This window comes from Mauremys reevesii, linkage group 1, assembly GCF_016161935.1.
Source record: "Mauremys reevesii isolate NIE-2019 linkage group 1, ASM1616193v1, whole genome shotgun sequence".
NCBI lineage: Eukaryota > Metazoa > Chordata > Testudines > Geoemydidae > Mauremys > Mauremys reevesii.
The window spans coordinates 21304125-21320335 of NC_052623.1; the positions used below are offsets into that span (position 1 = coordinate 21304125).

Here is a 16211-nt window from a genome sequence, read left to right on the forward strand (position 1 = left end):
ATATACCCAATTATAAATTAGCTCTAAGATAGATTTCGTTCCACAGGGACTGCTAGCTGTTACTTCAATCTGCATCTTGTATGTATTACAGTAGGGCACAGAGGCCATCAGAAGGGTTCTACTGTGCTAAGTGCTGTGCAGTCATGTTGAAACAACTCTGCCTGGCTCCTATTTTTGGAAATAATTCCTTTTCCTTTAACGTTTGCTTTTCTCCATTTTGTATTAAATGTAAATGATTTCATAGTGCAAATAAGAGGAAGAACTAGTGTTTGTAAAACACAAACTTCCTTTTCATCTCTCTTAATTGCAATATCATCCTTCAACACTAGGGCTATGTTGAGGCAGTAGCTCATCTAAAACAGCAGGAGCGTCTTTCTGGGTGTCTTTGCATTCATTGAGATGGCAGCCGGTATAACTAGTAGGTGGATTATTCTCGGTATAAATGCTGTAATTCTGAAGAGTTGGTGTGGTGAGCAATAAAAGCACTGACCTAAAGGCTTTAGCTCTCTGACAGAAGTCAGGGGCACAAGCCCTTCTCTCCAAAGACTCTGTACAAATTATGAACAACTGTTAATGCAAGGCTGTACTTTAGTGCTTGGACCAGGATATGGCCCCTACCCAAATCCAGCCATCGTGATGTGTAATCTCCTGAGCTGCCAAAGCTTCAGAAAGCCTCAAGTAGTAGTTACTTGGCAGAAGCCCCACCACCAAACAATCTGAGCTACATCTGGTGGTGCCCACAATGTGCATAGAAGTGATGCATATCAGCAACTCAGTTCCTACACTGATTTTCTTTCAATCTTCCCATTCACATAGCAAAATGACATTTAATCCAGTTTCAGGCTGGAGCCATATTTGTAGAACTGAGGCTAGATGAGAGCCAGCTTGGTTTATTTAAGGGGGTAGCACATTACCGGCTCCTCAAACTGCTTCAGTGTGCTCCATTCCCATCATGGTCTTTGGGTCAGTTAGCTCCTTTTACTTTTGCCTGTTTGACTTCCATCAGATGCCTTCCTTGTACTGTACCTTTATGCTGCAGCCATTTTAAGTTTCTTCTCGAAGTAACTTTCATCCCTTTGAAGCTGGTGGTGAGGAAAGGGAGGTAGATTTCCCATATACAGTTAGACTGCATCCCCTGCCATTATAACCAAATTCCTGCATTAGCATAAGTCATCCAGTTGTGATGTGAATCAGCGTGGGTGGCTGTTCCCTTCAGCCCCGCAAAGTAATTATGTGGAATGCTAGTCAATGAGCCCAGACTTCTGCCTCAGTAGCTTCCGTAGCCTCATAGGTAAGGTTAAGATTTTGTCACAGTTATTTTTAGGAAATGTCACGGATAGGTGGTGGGCAATAAACAAAAATTCACAGGAGCACCGACCTGCCAGTGACTTTTACTAAAAATAACGGGGAAGAAAAGGCTGGGGGCGGGAGGCAGGAGAGAATGACACCTGGATCCCCGTTGGAGGGGCTGACAGCCACAGCCCCTCCGCCACTGGGGGGGCACAGCCCGGGCTCCAGACCCTGCCAAAGCCACGGGCACACAGCCCCAGCTGAAGCCATGGGGAGAAGGGGGGCACACAGCCCCAGCCCCGGTTTCAGCCAAAGCCGTGGGTGAGGGGGGGACGCAGCCCCAGCTCTGGCCAAAGCCGCTAACAGCTGAAGCAAAAGGCACAGGTCTCAAACTCACGCAATCTGTGACTTCCCCACCATCCCTTACACACAGGCCAGCCAACACCTGGCTGAATTGTCATTGGATCAGGCCCCATTGGTATGTCTATGCTGCAGCTGTGAGTGAGCCTCCCAGCCCCAGTAAACAGACTGGAACTAGTTAGGCTTGAGCTAACATGCTGACAATAGCTGTGTGGCTGTTGAGGGGTAGGCTCTGAAACCCATCCAATCCCCTGGTGGCCTGCCTGAGCTGCCACCCAAGCCACAATGGCTACAGTGCTATTTTCAGCACATTAGCATGAGCACAGCTAACACAAATCTCTCTCTACCCAGCCCGGGAGAATTGCTTGCAGCCGCGGTGTAGACATATCCATTGTGTCAACCAACCAGCAAACTACGAACGTAAGAACTGCCATTGGGTTAGGCCAATGGTTCAGCAGGCCCCCTGTATCTTGTCTCAGACAGCAGCCAATACCAGAGCTTCAGGGGAGCGCAGAGAACAGGGCAATTTTGGAGCTTTTGATGAAGCATTAATTAGGCCACGCTTCCTTAAACATCCCACATAGGCAGATCTGTTAAATTGCGATTTCTGTCCAAAAAAACAGACTATATTTCAAAAACCAAACACCTCAAATACCATATTACAGGTATGAACTCTCAGGGCATGGCTCAACCACATACACGGCTTCTCCTCTCCCTCCCACCTCCTCTCTCCACCACAGCTAGCAAGAGAGTCTGCCTCCCAGCAAGCTGTGAACACCCACCCCAGAAAATTCTTTTGCACAGAGCTGCTTCTGGGCTTAGTGCCAGCAAGACTCCATGAGCTGCTCAGCCTACACATTACTTATCTTTGTGAGGCAAGGTGCAGAATCAAGCAGCAGGGAGAGGCAGGACAAGTCAGTGTCTCTCTCTCTCTCTCTCTCTCTCTCTCATACACTCACTCACACACACACGACCAGTGCTGCATACCCCCTTTGCACCACTGTACCCTGTGAAGGCTCCTCTTAACCAAGAGAAAAAGGAGAGTTTTAACACTAGACTATCTCAGGGCCAGCCAAGCATCTAGGGTTTAATCTCTCCCTACTTTTGAGTTTATATTCAGGCAAAATGAAAGAAGATTTGTTAGCTGCCAGCCTCATAGAGCCCCCAGATCCATCTGCCACAAACACAGGAGCGAGTATTTTCTTCAGTATTGACTTGAATTCATCATGGTTTGAGAGCCAGGCTTGGGAAGCAGTTACACCAGGACATCCTGGCTCTAGAAAAACACATGGTTACCAGGGAAGTTTTAAGGGTTGCTGAAGATCTTTTAAGGGCTTCTAACATATTCCTCTCTGTGAGGTCTTTGGGAAGAAATCACCCCTCCCCAACAGATTGGTGTGTTTTACAAGGAATGCCATTGCTGCATCAAACCTGGGAAGGATCAGAAGGGATTACCAGGAACCCTTTAGAATCTCACAGCTTGTCAGTTCATCTTTTTCCCTTTGTCAGCTGCTTCACACTCCTCCCTAGTGACCTCTGTGAAGCGGGACCGCCTGTTTTAGTTTTCAAGAGGAGGTTATCTGCCCTTGGCTTTAGGCCGTGCAGCCTCTCTCTGGCTGGCTCTCCATGGTGGCCACTACATTCATCTACACTGCTTCAAACATATGCAGGAAAACCTTCTCCTGTTTGTCTGGCTCAGGGTGGGGGGGTCCCCAAGCTGAAAGGTCCACAAATAAGGTGGGAGTGCTGAAGGACTGAAAGCACGTCTGCCAGGATGCCAGAAGTGGTATGGCCAAGTGCCAGTGCTTCATGGAAAAGTCTGAACTGTCTCCAGCATATCCCAGGATGAAAGCCTACATGCCTCAGAGCTGAGGAGAAAAGGATCCAGAAAAAATTTACCCTGAATAGTATCAAATACAAAAAAAAGACATGGAGTTAATATCCTAAAAGAAATAGTTTGCTATGTTAAGTAAGTTAGCAGGAGTTATAAGAACCCCCATAAAATGAAAGACATAATAGGAGGACCAGGACAGATCAGAAATCTGTGTACAAAAGTGTAAAACAACATCTGGGTGAAAATAATCCTCAGAACAGGCTAACTAGGAGGGAAAAGACTAGAAAAGCAACAGCAGCAAAAGCAAGCAAGGTCTGATAGCAAACTATAAAATAAGTCTGCAGTGCAAACAATAAGGCAGTAAGAGAACCAAAGTAAAATCACAGGGATGCTACAGTCCCTCCCGCTCTATGATAGGCGATACTCAGTCCTGTCAGCCTGATACCAGCAAAGACATAGATGCTCTTTTCTAAATTCCAGTGTAACAAAAAAAAAGTTTGGAGCCACAGCAATTGACTTAGGAGTGAATTATGTATAACCATCAGTAGCTGAGCCAAACAATGACGAAAGGGGATTAGTCATCATCTCTTTGAATGGTAGAAGACACCCAAGAGAGCGAATGCCTTAGGATTTTGCAATGAGGTTGAACTAGGAGTAATAAAATGAAAGAAAAATAGAAGATGAGCATCAGGAAGACTAAGAACTAAGTGGATGTGGACCTTTGGTCTGACCCGGTACTTATGTTCACAAGGACAGTGGAAGCCCCATTGCTTGAATCATTTAGAACCAGAGAACATACAATGGGAAGGGAACAAACTACTGGATCTTCATTCTCCCTCTGAAGTTTTATGATTCTCCATATCTGTAGTTTTGCCAATGTCTTTCAGGGCCAGATTTTCAAAGATATTTAGGTGCTTAAAGATGCATATTAGGTGCCTTTTGTATATTCCACTAGGCACCTATCTGCATTCCTAAGTGCTTAAATACCTTTGAAAATCTGGGCCTTGTTCCTTACCAAGATGGGGAAGGGAGGGACGGAAAGGACACTTTGGTCTCTCATTTTACATGACATGTAGCTGACTGTTAACACTAGCCCAACATAAGAATAAGGGATTCTCCATCATGTCATTATCTTCCTTGAGTTAAACAGAACATTTTCATTACAATGCTTAGCGATAAGAAAAGGATGTCCAGTTCTCCCTTTACAATATGACAGTTCCAGAAAGGAGAATCTGATTAATCAATGGTCCTAAACCAGTTGGCTATCCATAGCTCAGAGCTTCTTAGCCCCAGAACAGCAAAAGTAACTTTTTCCCCCTTTGCAAATACAGTGCTCACGCGAGGCATCTCACTAACAACAATGGAACACGATGGTTTATATGAAAAACAGGCAGTAGCTGTCAAAGCTTCCTTCTATTGCCCAACAACAGGCTTCACCCTGACATGAGGACAGCTTTTAGGGTTGATTGGGTAGTTCGCTCTCCATGGCTCATTCAGTTCTTGGATTCTCACCTCTGACTGCCAGCGAGGGTATCGGTTGTGGTGGCTTTTATCATATGGACATAAATTGAATCCAGATTTTTTATTGGGATGACAAACTATACAAATATTGCCAAAGTGTAAAACAAGTGTAAGAACATCTGTCAGGAGGTAGCTCAATACATCAAGAAATTGCCCAGGATTCAGCTTCATAATAAGAGATGTACATCAAACCCTGTCCGCTGGAAACTGAACTTAGGCCGCCACACAGCAGTTAGCTGGTAACTCTGTTGCTACAGATGCAGGCTGTTTTCAAACCAGGGCCCTAAAGGTGAAATATAAAAACAATTTGTAAGAGCAATAATGTTACAAAGTGAGGTTTCATTCAGGAATACCTAACACAGCTGAGTGGCTACAGGCATTTGGTTGAGGAGGCCTCAACTCAACTGTGCCAGTATCTTAGTCTAAACAAGTAATGACCTCTCTTTTCATTAGCACAAACCCCTACAGCAATACATGTTCACGCTTATAATAAATAGAAACCGGCTAGATTGGGGTTTTCAGTTTTATTGTAGAAAAGCACACTTAAAGGGGATTTTATGCAAAATTATTTATGCTAATTTGTATGCAAGTGAAAAAGCATTTTTTAGCAATTCAGTTTACTTGCTACAAATACAGATTTTTACAAATAATTTACAAACACAGGCAACATTTGGCTAAGTGCTTCTGGTAAATCCTACCTGCCGTAGCTGGAAATCACAGGAGGCACAGCCCTGTGTTACGGAGAGGTGCAGAGACACTTTCCCAACAGAAGCATCTCTCAGGCAAGTATAACACCTCCCAGAGCATGGGGCAGTAGACATGAGCCAAGAACAACCCTCCTGCTCCTTGACTGAAGGGCTATAAACTGTGCCTGCCCCTTAGGTAAATCTCCATATGCCTTTGATCCCACCCCTTGTGTATCTTCTCAAAGGATAGGCACAATGTAGCTCAATATCACTTAACTGAGTGTGACCAGCTACTGAAGCAGATCTTAGACTTCCTTTGACTACCAAAACTGATGCAGAGTTGCACAAATTAGAAGGCTAATTATCTAACCATAGCAAGATAAGCTCAGCACAAGATTACAAAAAGAGTTTGCATTATACTGGAACAAAACAACTATTAACTCTTAAGCCTGTGCCACTAGCACACATTCTTCATAAGGAGACACACAAAACGAAGTTGAGAAGAAGAGTTTAAGTTCACTGGGTAAATATATATTGCCTCCCTACCATTTTAGGGATAGGAAAGGAAAGTAAGTCACTGATTTTACACGGATGTTGCATAGCTATTACTCTGTGTTAGGTAACCCACCTAAGTCTGCAATATAAAGTCTCATTATTGGTGACAGATTTTTTGTTTTAAAACAGACAACACCCCAAACTTGGCATGGATTAATACCCCATGCAATGCCACTCACTTCAATACGGTGCACAAGGTGTGAGCAGCCCAAGTTACACCACTTTGAGAAGTACCTCCTGCCGGTACCGGCATGACAGCTCTTTAGAGAAGGATTTTTACTGGGCATACAAGGATCAATGCATGAATACACATGCCTAAAACTCTGCCTGATTTATCATAGTCATAAGACTATTATACACATCTACATCCTTACTATATATTTGTATAATAAATATTGCCAGCTGTACCTACCATGCACTCAGGAAAAATCTCCCATGGAAGCCACTGGCTGTTTTGCCTAGGCAGGAATTAAGGACTGCAGAATTTGGCCCAGTGAGAATATCAATGGAGGGAATGCCAATCTTAATTAGGAATTGTCTTGTTTTTGTTACTTTGATTTAGAAATGTCTGTGTATTGAATGTAACTATTTGTGTATTCAATGAAACCATTCACAACCATCTGCAAAAACTGGTACATTTTATAAAAATCAACAAGTTTTTCCATAGGGAGTGCCATTTGTTATTTTGTAGCTGTCTTCTTCTGAGGTACCTTTTTTTTATTATTATTATTATTATTATTATTAACGGTAACACTGTTTTGGTCTGATTCACTATCTTGAACATAGCAATTTGTTTATATATAACCCAACAATCCCACAAATAAAGTCTGCTAGTGATTGACTTCACCGTCTGGCAGGTTTTGGCATTATATACACTTTGACAGGTTTGCTGAATGGTATGGTTCCCTCAATGCCATATTCAAACGGTGGAAGAGCCTCCATGCTGTCAATCCAGGTGGATTTTGAGAGTCTAGTGGAAGCTTTGCTCCTGCTGGAGTTGTACGCCAGTAGTAACCTCACTTCAATCTGACATGGCTCTGAAAAGAAAGAAAACAAACTAACTGACACAATACACAGTCAGCAGATTGACTGGACAACAAAATACCAAGCAGAAAGTGAATTCTCATATGATTGATCTTGCATTGAGCCCCATATTGCCAGTTGCTGAAGCATGCTGCAAATGAAAAGCCAAGTAACATTGAACATTAATATCAAACTCTCAGATCTCATCAGAGATAAATGCATTTTTATATGGCATAGAGCAGCAGTTCTCAAACAGGGTTCTGGGGCCCCAAGGGGGGCCGTGCACAGGTTTCAGGGTTCCACCAAATAGGTTCAGCGTTAGACTCATGGGAGCCCAGGGCAGAAAGCTGAAGCCCCGCTGTACATAGCTGAAGCCCAGGGGCCCTGAGCCCTGCCACCTGGGGCTGAAGTCGAAGCCTGAGCAACTTAGCTTTGCGGGGTTCCCTGCTTTCCCTAACGCCAGCTGTGGCTTTTATATGCAGAAAACCAGTTGTGGCGGCACTGGTGGGCCGTGGAGTTTTTATAGCAGTGGAGGGGGGGGGTGCTCAGAAAGAAAAAAAGGTTGAGAACCCCTGGCACAGAAGAGTGTAAACATAAATCAGCAGTACATTTACTATGTAGGGTACACACAGTTCCAGAAATTCTCTGTCATGACCCAGACCAATGAATTACCAGGATCATTTTAACACGACTGATTGCATTTAAATTAGAATAGTAGAACCATAGGGTGAGAAAGGACCGCAAGGATCATCTAGTTTAATCCCCTGCCAAGATGCAGAATTTGTTGTGGCTAAACCATCCAAGACAGATGGCTTTCCAGCCTCCTTTTGAAAGCCTCCAGTGAAGGAGCTTCCACAACTTCCCTAGGCATCTGTTCCACTGTCCTTAGGAAGTTTTTCCTGAGATTTAATCTTCCCAGGTACTGATGTCAGGCTGACTGGTCTATAGCTCCCTGGCTTCTCCTTTTCCCCCTTTTATGGGCACTATGTTAGCTCTTCTCCTGTCTTCCAGGATCTCAGTAAGTTCTGAGGTCTTGGGCAATGCTCTGTGCTGAGAGGGGTGACCCCAGTTTAGTTTCTGGTGTCTCATTCTAAAGGCTATAAGGTCCATGAGGGTGTTGTGTCAAACAGCAGCCTCTCTAGTTAATTAACAAATAGTATCAGTCTGCCAGAAGAGTGCAAGTACCTGCAAGGTCAAGAGGGTACTAAGGAGATTCCTCAAGGATGTGGAAGCTCAGTGGAAGGAGGCTATAGCAATGGCAGAATCCACAGAAGCCCTCCAAAAAGGTTCTCTCGTGTGTGTGAGATGCACCCTATGTACCAAACCGCTGAGGTAAAATGATGCATTCCTGTTTATAAAGATACAGCAACATTTAAGCATATAAACTCATTCTAATTATTCCTTACCTGTCCAGGCAGTATGAGAAAGGTAAACCTGAGTTATCAATCTGTGTCTTCCAGGACCAGGATTTCTAAAGTCAGCTGGTTTAGGGTGGATTAACTGTGTCTGTCCATCTGGATATAATACCTATGAAAAAAGAGGCAAAATAATCCAACATTTACTATACTTGGAATTTACACATTATGGGAGTACTTTTTTGCTACCATTGGGAAGGCAGGAATGCATAGCGTACCTTGTTGATGAGATTCCATATCCTCTAGTTTTACTGGCTATACACCAGCCATTCAGGACCATGGTATACAAAAAAATATATTGAAGATGATGCTCTCCCCTGCACCAAACACTGGGTAACCATCCAGTAGTGAACACTTTGTAGGGCTATATAAAACTACTTAGTACCATTCCATATGCATCCTCTTGGCAACATTTAAAAAAAATAATTTCCTTCCTGCAGTTTAGTTTCTTATCTCAAAGGAGAGCAATGGGCTTATATCTTTATATATCCTTGAGAAGACCCTCTCCTGCTTCCATAAGAACATAAGAAAGGCCGTACCGGGTCAGACCAAAGGTCCATCTAGCCCAGTATCTGTCTACCGACAGTGGCCAATGCCAGGTGCCCCTGAGGGAGGAGACTGAACTACCAATCAAATGATCTCTCTCCTCTCATCCATCCCATCTCCATCCTCTGACGAACAGAGGCTAGACACCATTCCCATTCATCCTGGCTAATAGCCATAGCCACCACTTAGCCACCATGAATTTTTTTAAACACTAAACACTGTTATAGTCTACCCTCTCCTCAGGTCCTCCTCAGAGTTGGTTGACAAGTTGACTGTGAAGAGCTTCTTTTTCTTTTTTTTTTTTTTTTTTTTTGCCTTTTTATTCATTTTATTTATTTAGTTCTCTTGTATTATGGTGTAGTAATAAACTTTCCTAATCCACTTTTCTTCAATCACTCTCATGATTTTATAATTTCTATATCACCCTATACTTCCCCTTCTTCAAACTCTTCTCTCTTAGCCTCTTTAATCTTTCCTTCCCTCTTTCTCCTCTCTCAACCCTCAATCCCTTATCATTTTTTTTCTGATTTCTTTCTGAACCTTTTCTCTTTTTTTTTTTTCTTTTGAGGAGGAGAGACCACATGTACACACAGCATTATAGATATACAGTATTTAATATAATTATATAAATATTATATATATTATCCTCCTTATTCTCTTTCATTTTTATTCTCCTCCTATTTTTTTTGCCACCTCTGCACACTGCACTCTGCGTTCTCTTCTTCTACTCCAGATCACTCAGAGATCTTTTTCTGCCAAATTTCTATCCTAAATTAGCCATCATTGTGTGTGTGTATTTTGGGTTTATTTTTTTATGTTTTTTATTACTTTTTTTTTTCATTATTTTTTTTTGCATTTTTTGTTTTTGCATTTGTTTTTTTGTTTTGTTTTTTGATTTTCTTTTTTTCTTTTTTTTTTTTCTAGTCTTGTTGTTTATCTTCATCTGCAAACTGTTTACTCACTGCTTTCTTTTCTCTTTTTCTTCACATCATGAATTTATTGGATTATCATTTATGAATAAATTGAGGAGAATTTCATTCCTCCCACTGGGATGTACAGATATTTCTATTGGCATTTATTAGTTGTTTCTGCTGATGTCCACAATGTGCTAGGTGCTTTTTGAATACAAAAGGCGGCACCATCTGAAGAGTCTGCAATCCAAGAGTGCCATGACAGAGTTCCTGACAGACCAGTGTTGTGATCCGACATATCAGACCTGATGTTCCTAGCTGTTATGTAAGAAGAGAGGGGCTCAAACCAAACTCTTACAATCTTTGGGTAAGTGAAGATCTGGACTCTGTGGGTCAGGACAGTCTCTAAACGTACTGTTGTGTTTAGCTACACAAAAAAATTCCTCACTGCTATTAAAGTACATAGTTCTTTATAATTTAGAAATACTAATATTGCTACGGTGCGCATCACGGGAAAACGCAAACTTCTCCTCAAAGACTTTACTTTCTTGTTTCCCTTTAGGAAGAATCACTCATTACCTGAACTTTAACTGTGCTCTGAGGGTCCTGCACGTGTTCCAGAGTTGCATCGACATCCAATGCCACTACGAGTCCTGATGTAAACCTCAAAGGGTTATCAGACTCGCCAGCAGGTTCAATAATAGTTGCAGTAGCTTTGTGGATCTGGGAGGAAAAGGGAAGAGAGAGAAAACAAACATCTAAGAAAACATGATGTAAACTTTTAGAAATTCCTGACACTAACTACAAATTATTCAAGCTCCTTAACTTTTTGAGGACAGTCCTGGAAACACTGTGCAATATCTGAAGAAATATCCCTCATGACTAGCCAGCCAAATAGGCCATAAAAGCCTCCTGCTCCACCAGGACAGTTAACCCTGGACCTTGGGGCTCCTCTTCATTCCTCTATGGATTACTGACCTGCTCTGGAAGAGGAAGGTGCAGGAAGGTGCTCTGTCGTAGCGTTGTTTGCAGGATCTTCACTGCTTCTGAAGGCTTGGAGGTCACAAGTCTGGGCATTAAGTCCAGCAGCTTATCCACAAAACTGTCTTGCATATGGGGCAGTTCAGAAATAAAACATCTGTGTGTGTTAAAAATATATTGAACAAAAATCAAATGCTTATTATAGTCACTCAGTGAGACTCTGCTGCTCAGTCTAACCACTTATTCCTTCGGCTTTATCTTATTACCTCTATTGTGACAGTAGAAACATTCTAAAAATATCAGAATAAATGGACAAGTTTCAAGCTCAGTTTCAACATTAGAAAAAATTGCTATGCTTCTCAGAGAAGCTGCCTGAGCCCAGGCAGAGTGGGCTCTAACCTGCCTGTGTGGATCTAATCCAGCTAAGTCATCGCGTGACCTAATACAACTAGATATCCATTTAAACAGTTGCTGGGTAGATACTGCCTGACATTTCACCCTATCAGCAAATGCTCCCTCTTAGGGGAGCTTCTCTGAATGGTCTTTTCTGTCAAGGTGATATGAAATAACCCAACTACATCAAGGGTGAGCAGTTTGGCTTCCCTTTGGTTGCTAAAAAAGGCAGTTTTCCTAGATAGATATTATACAGAGCATGTATCTAGGGGGCTTAAAAGCAGGCTCCATTAACCAAACTAACACTATATTAAGATTCCATGAAAAGAATGGGGAGGACGGGAAGAGACACATGAATATGGTCCTTAAAAATCTAGTTACTGCAGGACGGTGGGAAAAAATGGTGTGACTCTAAATAGGAGGATGTGCTGATACTGCTGCTAAATGTATCCTTATAGAGTTAATGGATAGCTCTGAATGCTTTATGGATAGCGAATAGTGTAGAATAATAGGAACTGGGATTTCTAAGGGAAACAGATAGTGTTGTGCTGCTCAGATAGAGAACCTCTTCTATTTTCCTGCGCAAGTCAGTTTAGTAGAGTCCCTTCTGCTACCCACCAATATGTTCCGGACCTCAGTTGAGCAGCTTCTTTTAATAGTAGTTAACCACGCTGTCAGATGCAACAATGCTAGGCCTGGATGTAGGATCTGACCTCTGTTCTGGGAAATCACATGTGGCAAGACAGTTTATGTTGTCGAGGGGCTGAGTCAAAAGGTTCATTCAGTCTGAATACTGAAACTGCCGGGGTCAAGTTAATGCTAACATGATTATTACTGTTGAATTGTTTGAGTTTCATAGAATGTCAGGGTTGGAAGGGACCTCAGGAGGTCATCTAGTCCAACCCCCTGCTCTAAGCAGGACCAATTCCCAACTAAATCATCCTAGCCAGGGCTTTGTCAAGCCTCACCTGAAAAACCTTTAAGGAAGGAGATTCCACCACCTCCCTAGGTCACCCAATCCAGTGCTTCACCACCCTCCTAGTGAAAAAGTTTTTCCTAATAGCCAACCTAAAGCTCCCCCACTGCAACTAGAGACCAATACTCCTTGTTCTGTCATCTGCTATCACTGAGAATAGTCTAGATTCATCCTCTTTGGAACCCCCTTTCAGGTAGTTGAAAGCAGCTATCAAATACCCCCTCTTTCTTCTCTTCTCTTCTGCAGACTAATTAATCTCAATCCCCTCAGCCTCTCCTCATAAATCATGTGCTCCAGCCCCCTAATCATTTTTGTTGCCCTCTGCTGGACTCTTTCCAATTTTTCCACATTTTTCTTGTAGTGTGGGGCCCAAAACTGAACACAGTACTCCAGATGAGACCTCACCAATGCCGAATAGAGGGGAATGATCACGTCCCTCAATCTGCTGGCAATGCCCCTACTTATACAGCCCAAAATGCCGGTAGCCTTCCTGGCAACAAGGGTACACTGTTGATTCATATCCAGTTTCCTGTCCACTGTAACCCCTAGGTCCTTTTCTGCAGAACTGCTGCCTAACCACTTGGCCCCTAGTCTGTAGCAGTGCATGGGATTCCTCTGTCCTAAGTGGAGGACTCTGTGCTTGTCCTTGTTGAACCACATCAGATTTCTTTTGACCCAATCCTCTAATTTGTCTAGGTCCCTCTGTATCCTAACCCTACCCTCCAGCGTATCTACCACTCCTCCCAGTTTAGTGTCATCTGCAAACCTTCTGAGGGTGCAATCCACGCCATCCTCTGGATCATTAATGAAGATACTGAACAAAACTGGCCCCAGGACCAACCCTTGGGGTACTCCGCTTGATACCAGCTGCTAGCTAGACATGGAGCCATTGATCACTACCCGTTGAGCCCGACGATCTAGCCAGCTTTCTATCCACATTATAGTCCATTCTTCCAGCCCATACTTCTTTAACTTGCTGGCAAGAATACTGTGGGAAACCATATCAAAAGCTTTGCTAAAGTCAAGGTATATCACATTCACTACTTTCCCCATTTCCACAGAGCCAGTTATGTCCTCATAGATTGCAGTTAGGTTAGTCAGGCATGACTTGGCCTTGCTGAATCCATGCTGACTGTTCCTGATCACTTTCCTCTCCTCTAAGCGCTTCAAAATTGATTCCTTGAGGACCTGCTCCATGATTTTTCCAGGGACCGAGGTGAGGCTGACTGGCCTGTAGGCCCCTTGATATTAACAGGATCTTGGAAGCCACAAGTTATTCCTGGAGTCCATGAGATGAGAAAAGCATCTGACAGGGAGCCTGGGCACAGACATCACCATGAGCAGAATGTTTGGCATTTCTTGCTCCTGTCTGAAGCAAATGGGGCTATTGTTGGGTATCCCCACCGACAGCAGATGCTCTGCAGGATCAATTATATGATGATCCATTAGCAAGGAAGTTCTCCAAGCCTGTTAGATGCATACCTACTGGCATGATTGGTGATGAATGCACCAGTTCCAGAGATTAACAGCTTCTTGGCAAAGCAGAGATGGCCATGCTCCTCCTTGGCTGTCCGCATAAAGCACTGCTATGTGTTATCTATCATCTGGACTGATCGTCCTTGTAGCATGGGTAGGAATGCCATGCACACTAGACAAATAGCTCTACGTTCTGGAACATTTATGTGCAGATGAGATTCCTTGGCAATCCAGAGACCCTGGCTGAAAGTGACCTAAGGTGAGCTCCCAAAGACAGTATGGAGGCATCTGTAACCAGCATCCTGGTAAGCGGAGTTGGAGAAAACAGTACTCTTTTGCACACCAGCAGTGTGTTTCCATCAACTGAATGAGACTACTCCTTGGGGGACCTGCACCCTCAGATGATCTCTGCTGGTAAATATAAAGATTTCAACTACCCTTGCATGAGAGGCATCTGGTATGCTATGTGAAGCAAGTGCAGGAAGCCATGTGACGCAGGTGTCTGAGGCAAATTCTTACTGACATTTGTGGGTGAGCCTGAGATATTCCTTGTTCCTGAATCTCTCCTGTGACACAGAGAAGCCTTTGCCAATATGGTATCTAGCACTGCCCCCCACAAACACTATTCTCTTGGTCGGCAACAGTGATAATTTTTCTTTGTTGATCCTGAGACCCACTGTGGCGAAAAGATGTAGGATCAGGTGAAAGGAATCAACCATCTGCTGTGGTGACCTTCCTTGAATGAGTCAACTGTCAAAGTACGGATATATCTGGATCTCTTGTCTACTCAGGTGAGCTGCCATCAGGGCCTGCTCCAGACCCCAGCGTGCCAAGCGCGTGCTTGGGGCGGCATGCTGCGGGGGGCGCTCTGCCTGTCACCGGGAGGGCGGCAGGCAGCTCCGGTGGACCTCCCGCAGGCATGTCTGCAGGAGGTCCACCGGAGCCGCTGGACCTGCGACCGCCAGAGCGCCCCCCCGCAGCGTGCCGCCATGCTTGGAGCGGCGAAATTGCTAGAGCCGCCCCTGGCTGCCATGACTGCCAAGCGCTTGATGAATACCCCGGGTGTTGCTGAAAGACCACAGGGCAGAACACTGTACTGGTAGTAAAAAGTGTCCACTTGGAATCTCAGGTATTTTCTGTGTGCTGGATGAACTGATATGTGAAAGTATGCATCTTGTATGTAGAGAGCCGCAAACCAGTCTTGGGGATCCAAGGATGGGATTATGGAAGCGACAGCTACCATCCTCAATTTGAAATGATGGATGAACTTGCTGAGACATGTTCAGTGTAGCACTGGGTGACAACCCACCTTCTTTGGGACTAGAAAATAATGTTTGTAAAACCCCTCTCCCCTCTGAATTCCAGAAACAACTCTTTCCAGTGCTCTCAGATTTAGACGGGAGCCCACTTCTTGCTGTAACAGTATGTCTTAAGGGGGGCTCCTGAAGAGGAATGGAGAAGAGAGGTGGGGGGCAGGAAGGGTCTGAACTGAATGGAATACCCATATTGATTTCTAAGACCCAGTGGTCTGAGGTAATTCAATTCCAGGCCCACCTGAAAATAAAGAGGAAGTTGCCAAAAGGGGTGGGAGGTAGGAAAGGGTACAGATCCTCCAAAGGCTCTGAAAAGCTCGACTGCAGCATCAGTCTTGCTGCTGTAAGGGGGACACGGGGTGTGCAATAGCAGAGGAAGAGGCAGCAGGCTTTCTACTTCTTCCTCGGTGGCTCTGATGATCTTTGTCAATTATACAGTAGAACCTCAGAGTTACGAACACCTCAGGAATGGAGATTTTCTGGAACTCTGAAACGTTCGTAACTCTGAACAAAACATTATGGTTGTTCTTTCAAAAGTTTACAACTGAACATTGACTTAATACAGCTCTGAAATTTTACTACGTAGAAGAAAAATGCTACATTCCCTTTTTCCCCCCCTGCCAGTAGTTTACATTTAACACAGTACTATACTTGCTTTTTTGTTTGTTTTTTGTTTTGGTCTCTGCTGCTGCCGCCTGATTGTGTACTTCCGGTTCCAAATGAGGGTTACGGTTGATTGGTCAGTTCGTAACTCTGCTGTTCGTAACTCTGAGGTTTTACTGTAACATGCGGAGGGCCTCTGTCTAGAGTTTTGTTACCCAACATGCTTAGAGGCTGGCACGCAGACTCAAGGAATGAGAATGATTCTCAAATCTTTCAGAGGCCGCAGTTCTAGCACTGAACAGGTCACAACCTTCAAACAGGAGGTCCT

General features: G+C 43.9%; 1 protein-coding gene across 3 annotated transcripts in view; it reads right to left on the reverse strand.

The window, feature by feature from the left end:
- Nucleotides 1–5051: 5051 nt before the first annotated feature.
- Nucleotides 5052–16211, reverse strand: part of INTS4 (integrator complex subunit 4) — a 63141-nt gene continuing 51981 nt past the window's right edge. For 2 of the 3 annotated variants that reach the window (XM_039497137.1, XM_039497136.1), the window contains exons 20-24: nt 11120–11279; nt 10721–10864; nt 8676–8796; nt 7094–7283; nt 5052–5288 (exon numbers count right to left, since the gene is read on the reverse strand). In XM_039497137.1, the coding sequence (XP_039353071.1) occupies nt 5276–5288; nt 7094–7283; nt 8676–8796; nt 10721–10864; nt 11120–11279 (628 nt within the window). In that variant the 3' untranslated portion in view covers nt 5052–5275. Of the gene's footprint in view, nt 5289–6538; nt 7284–8675; nt 8797–10720; nt 10865–11119; nt 11280–16211 lie in introns of those variants that run through there. The other variant, XM_039497138.1, reaches the window with a different exon arrangement.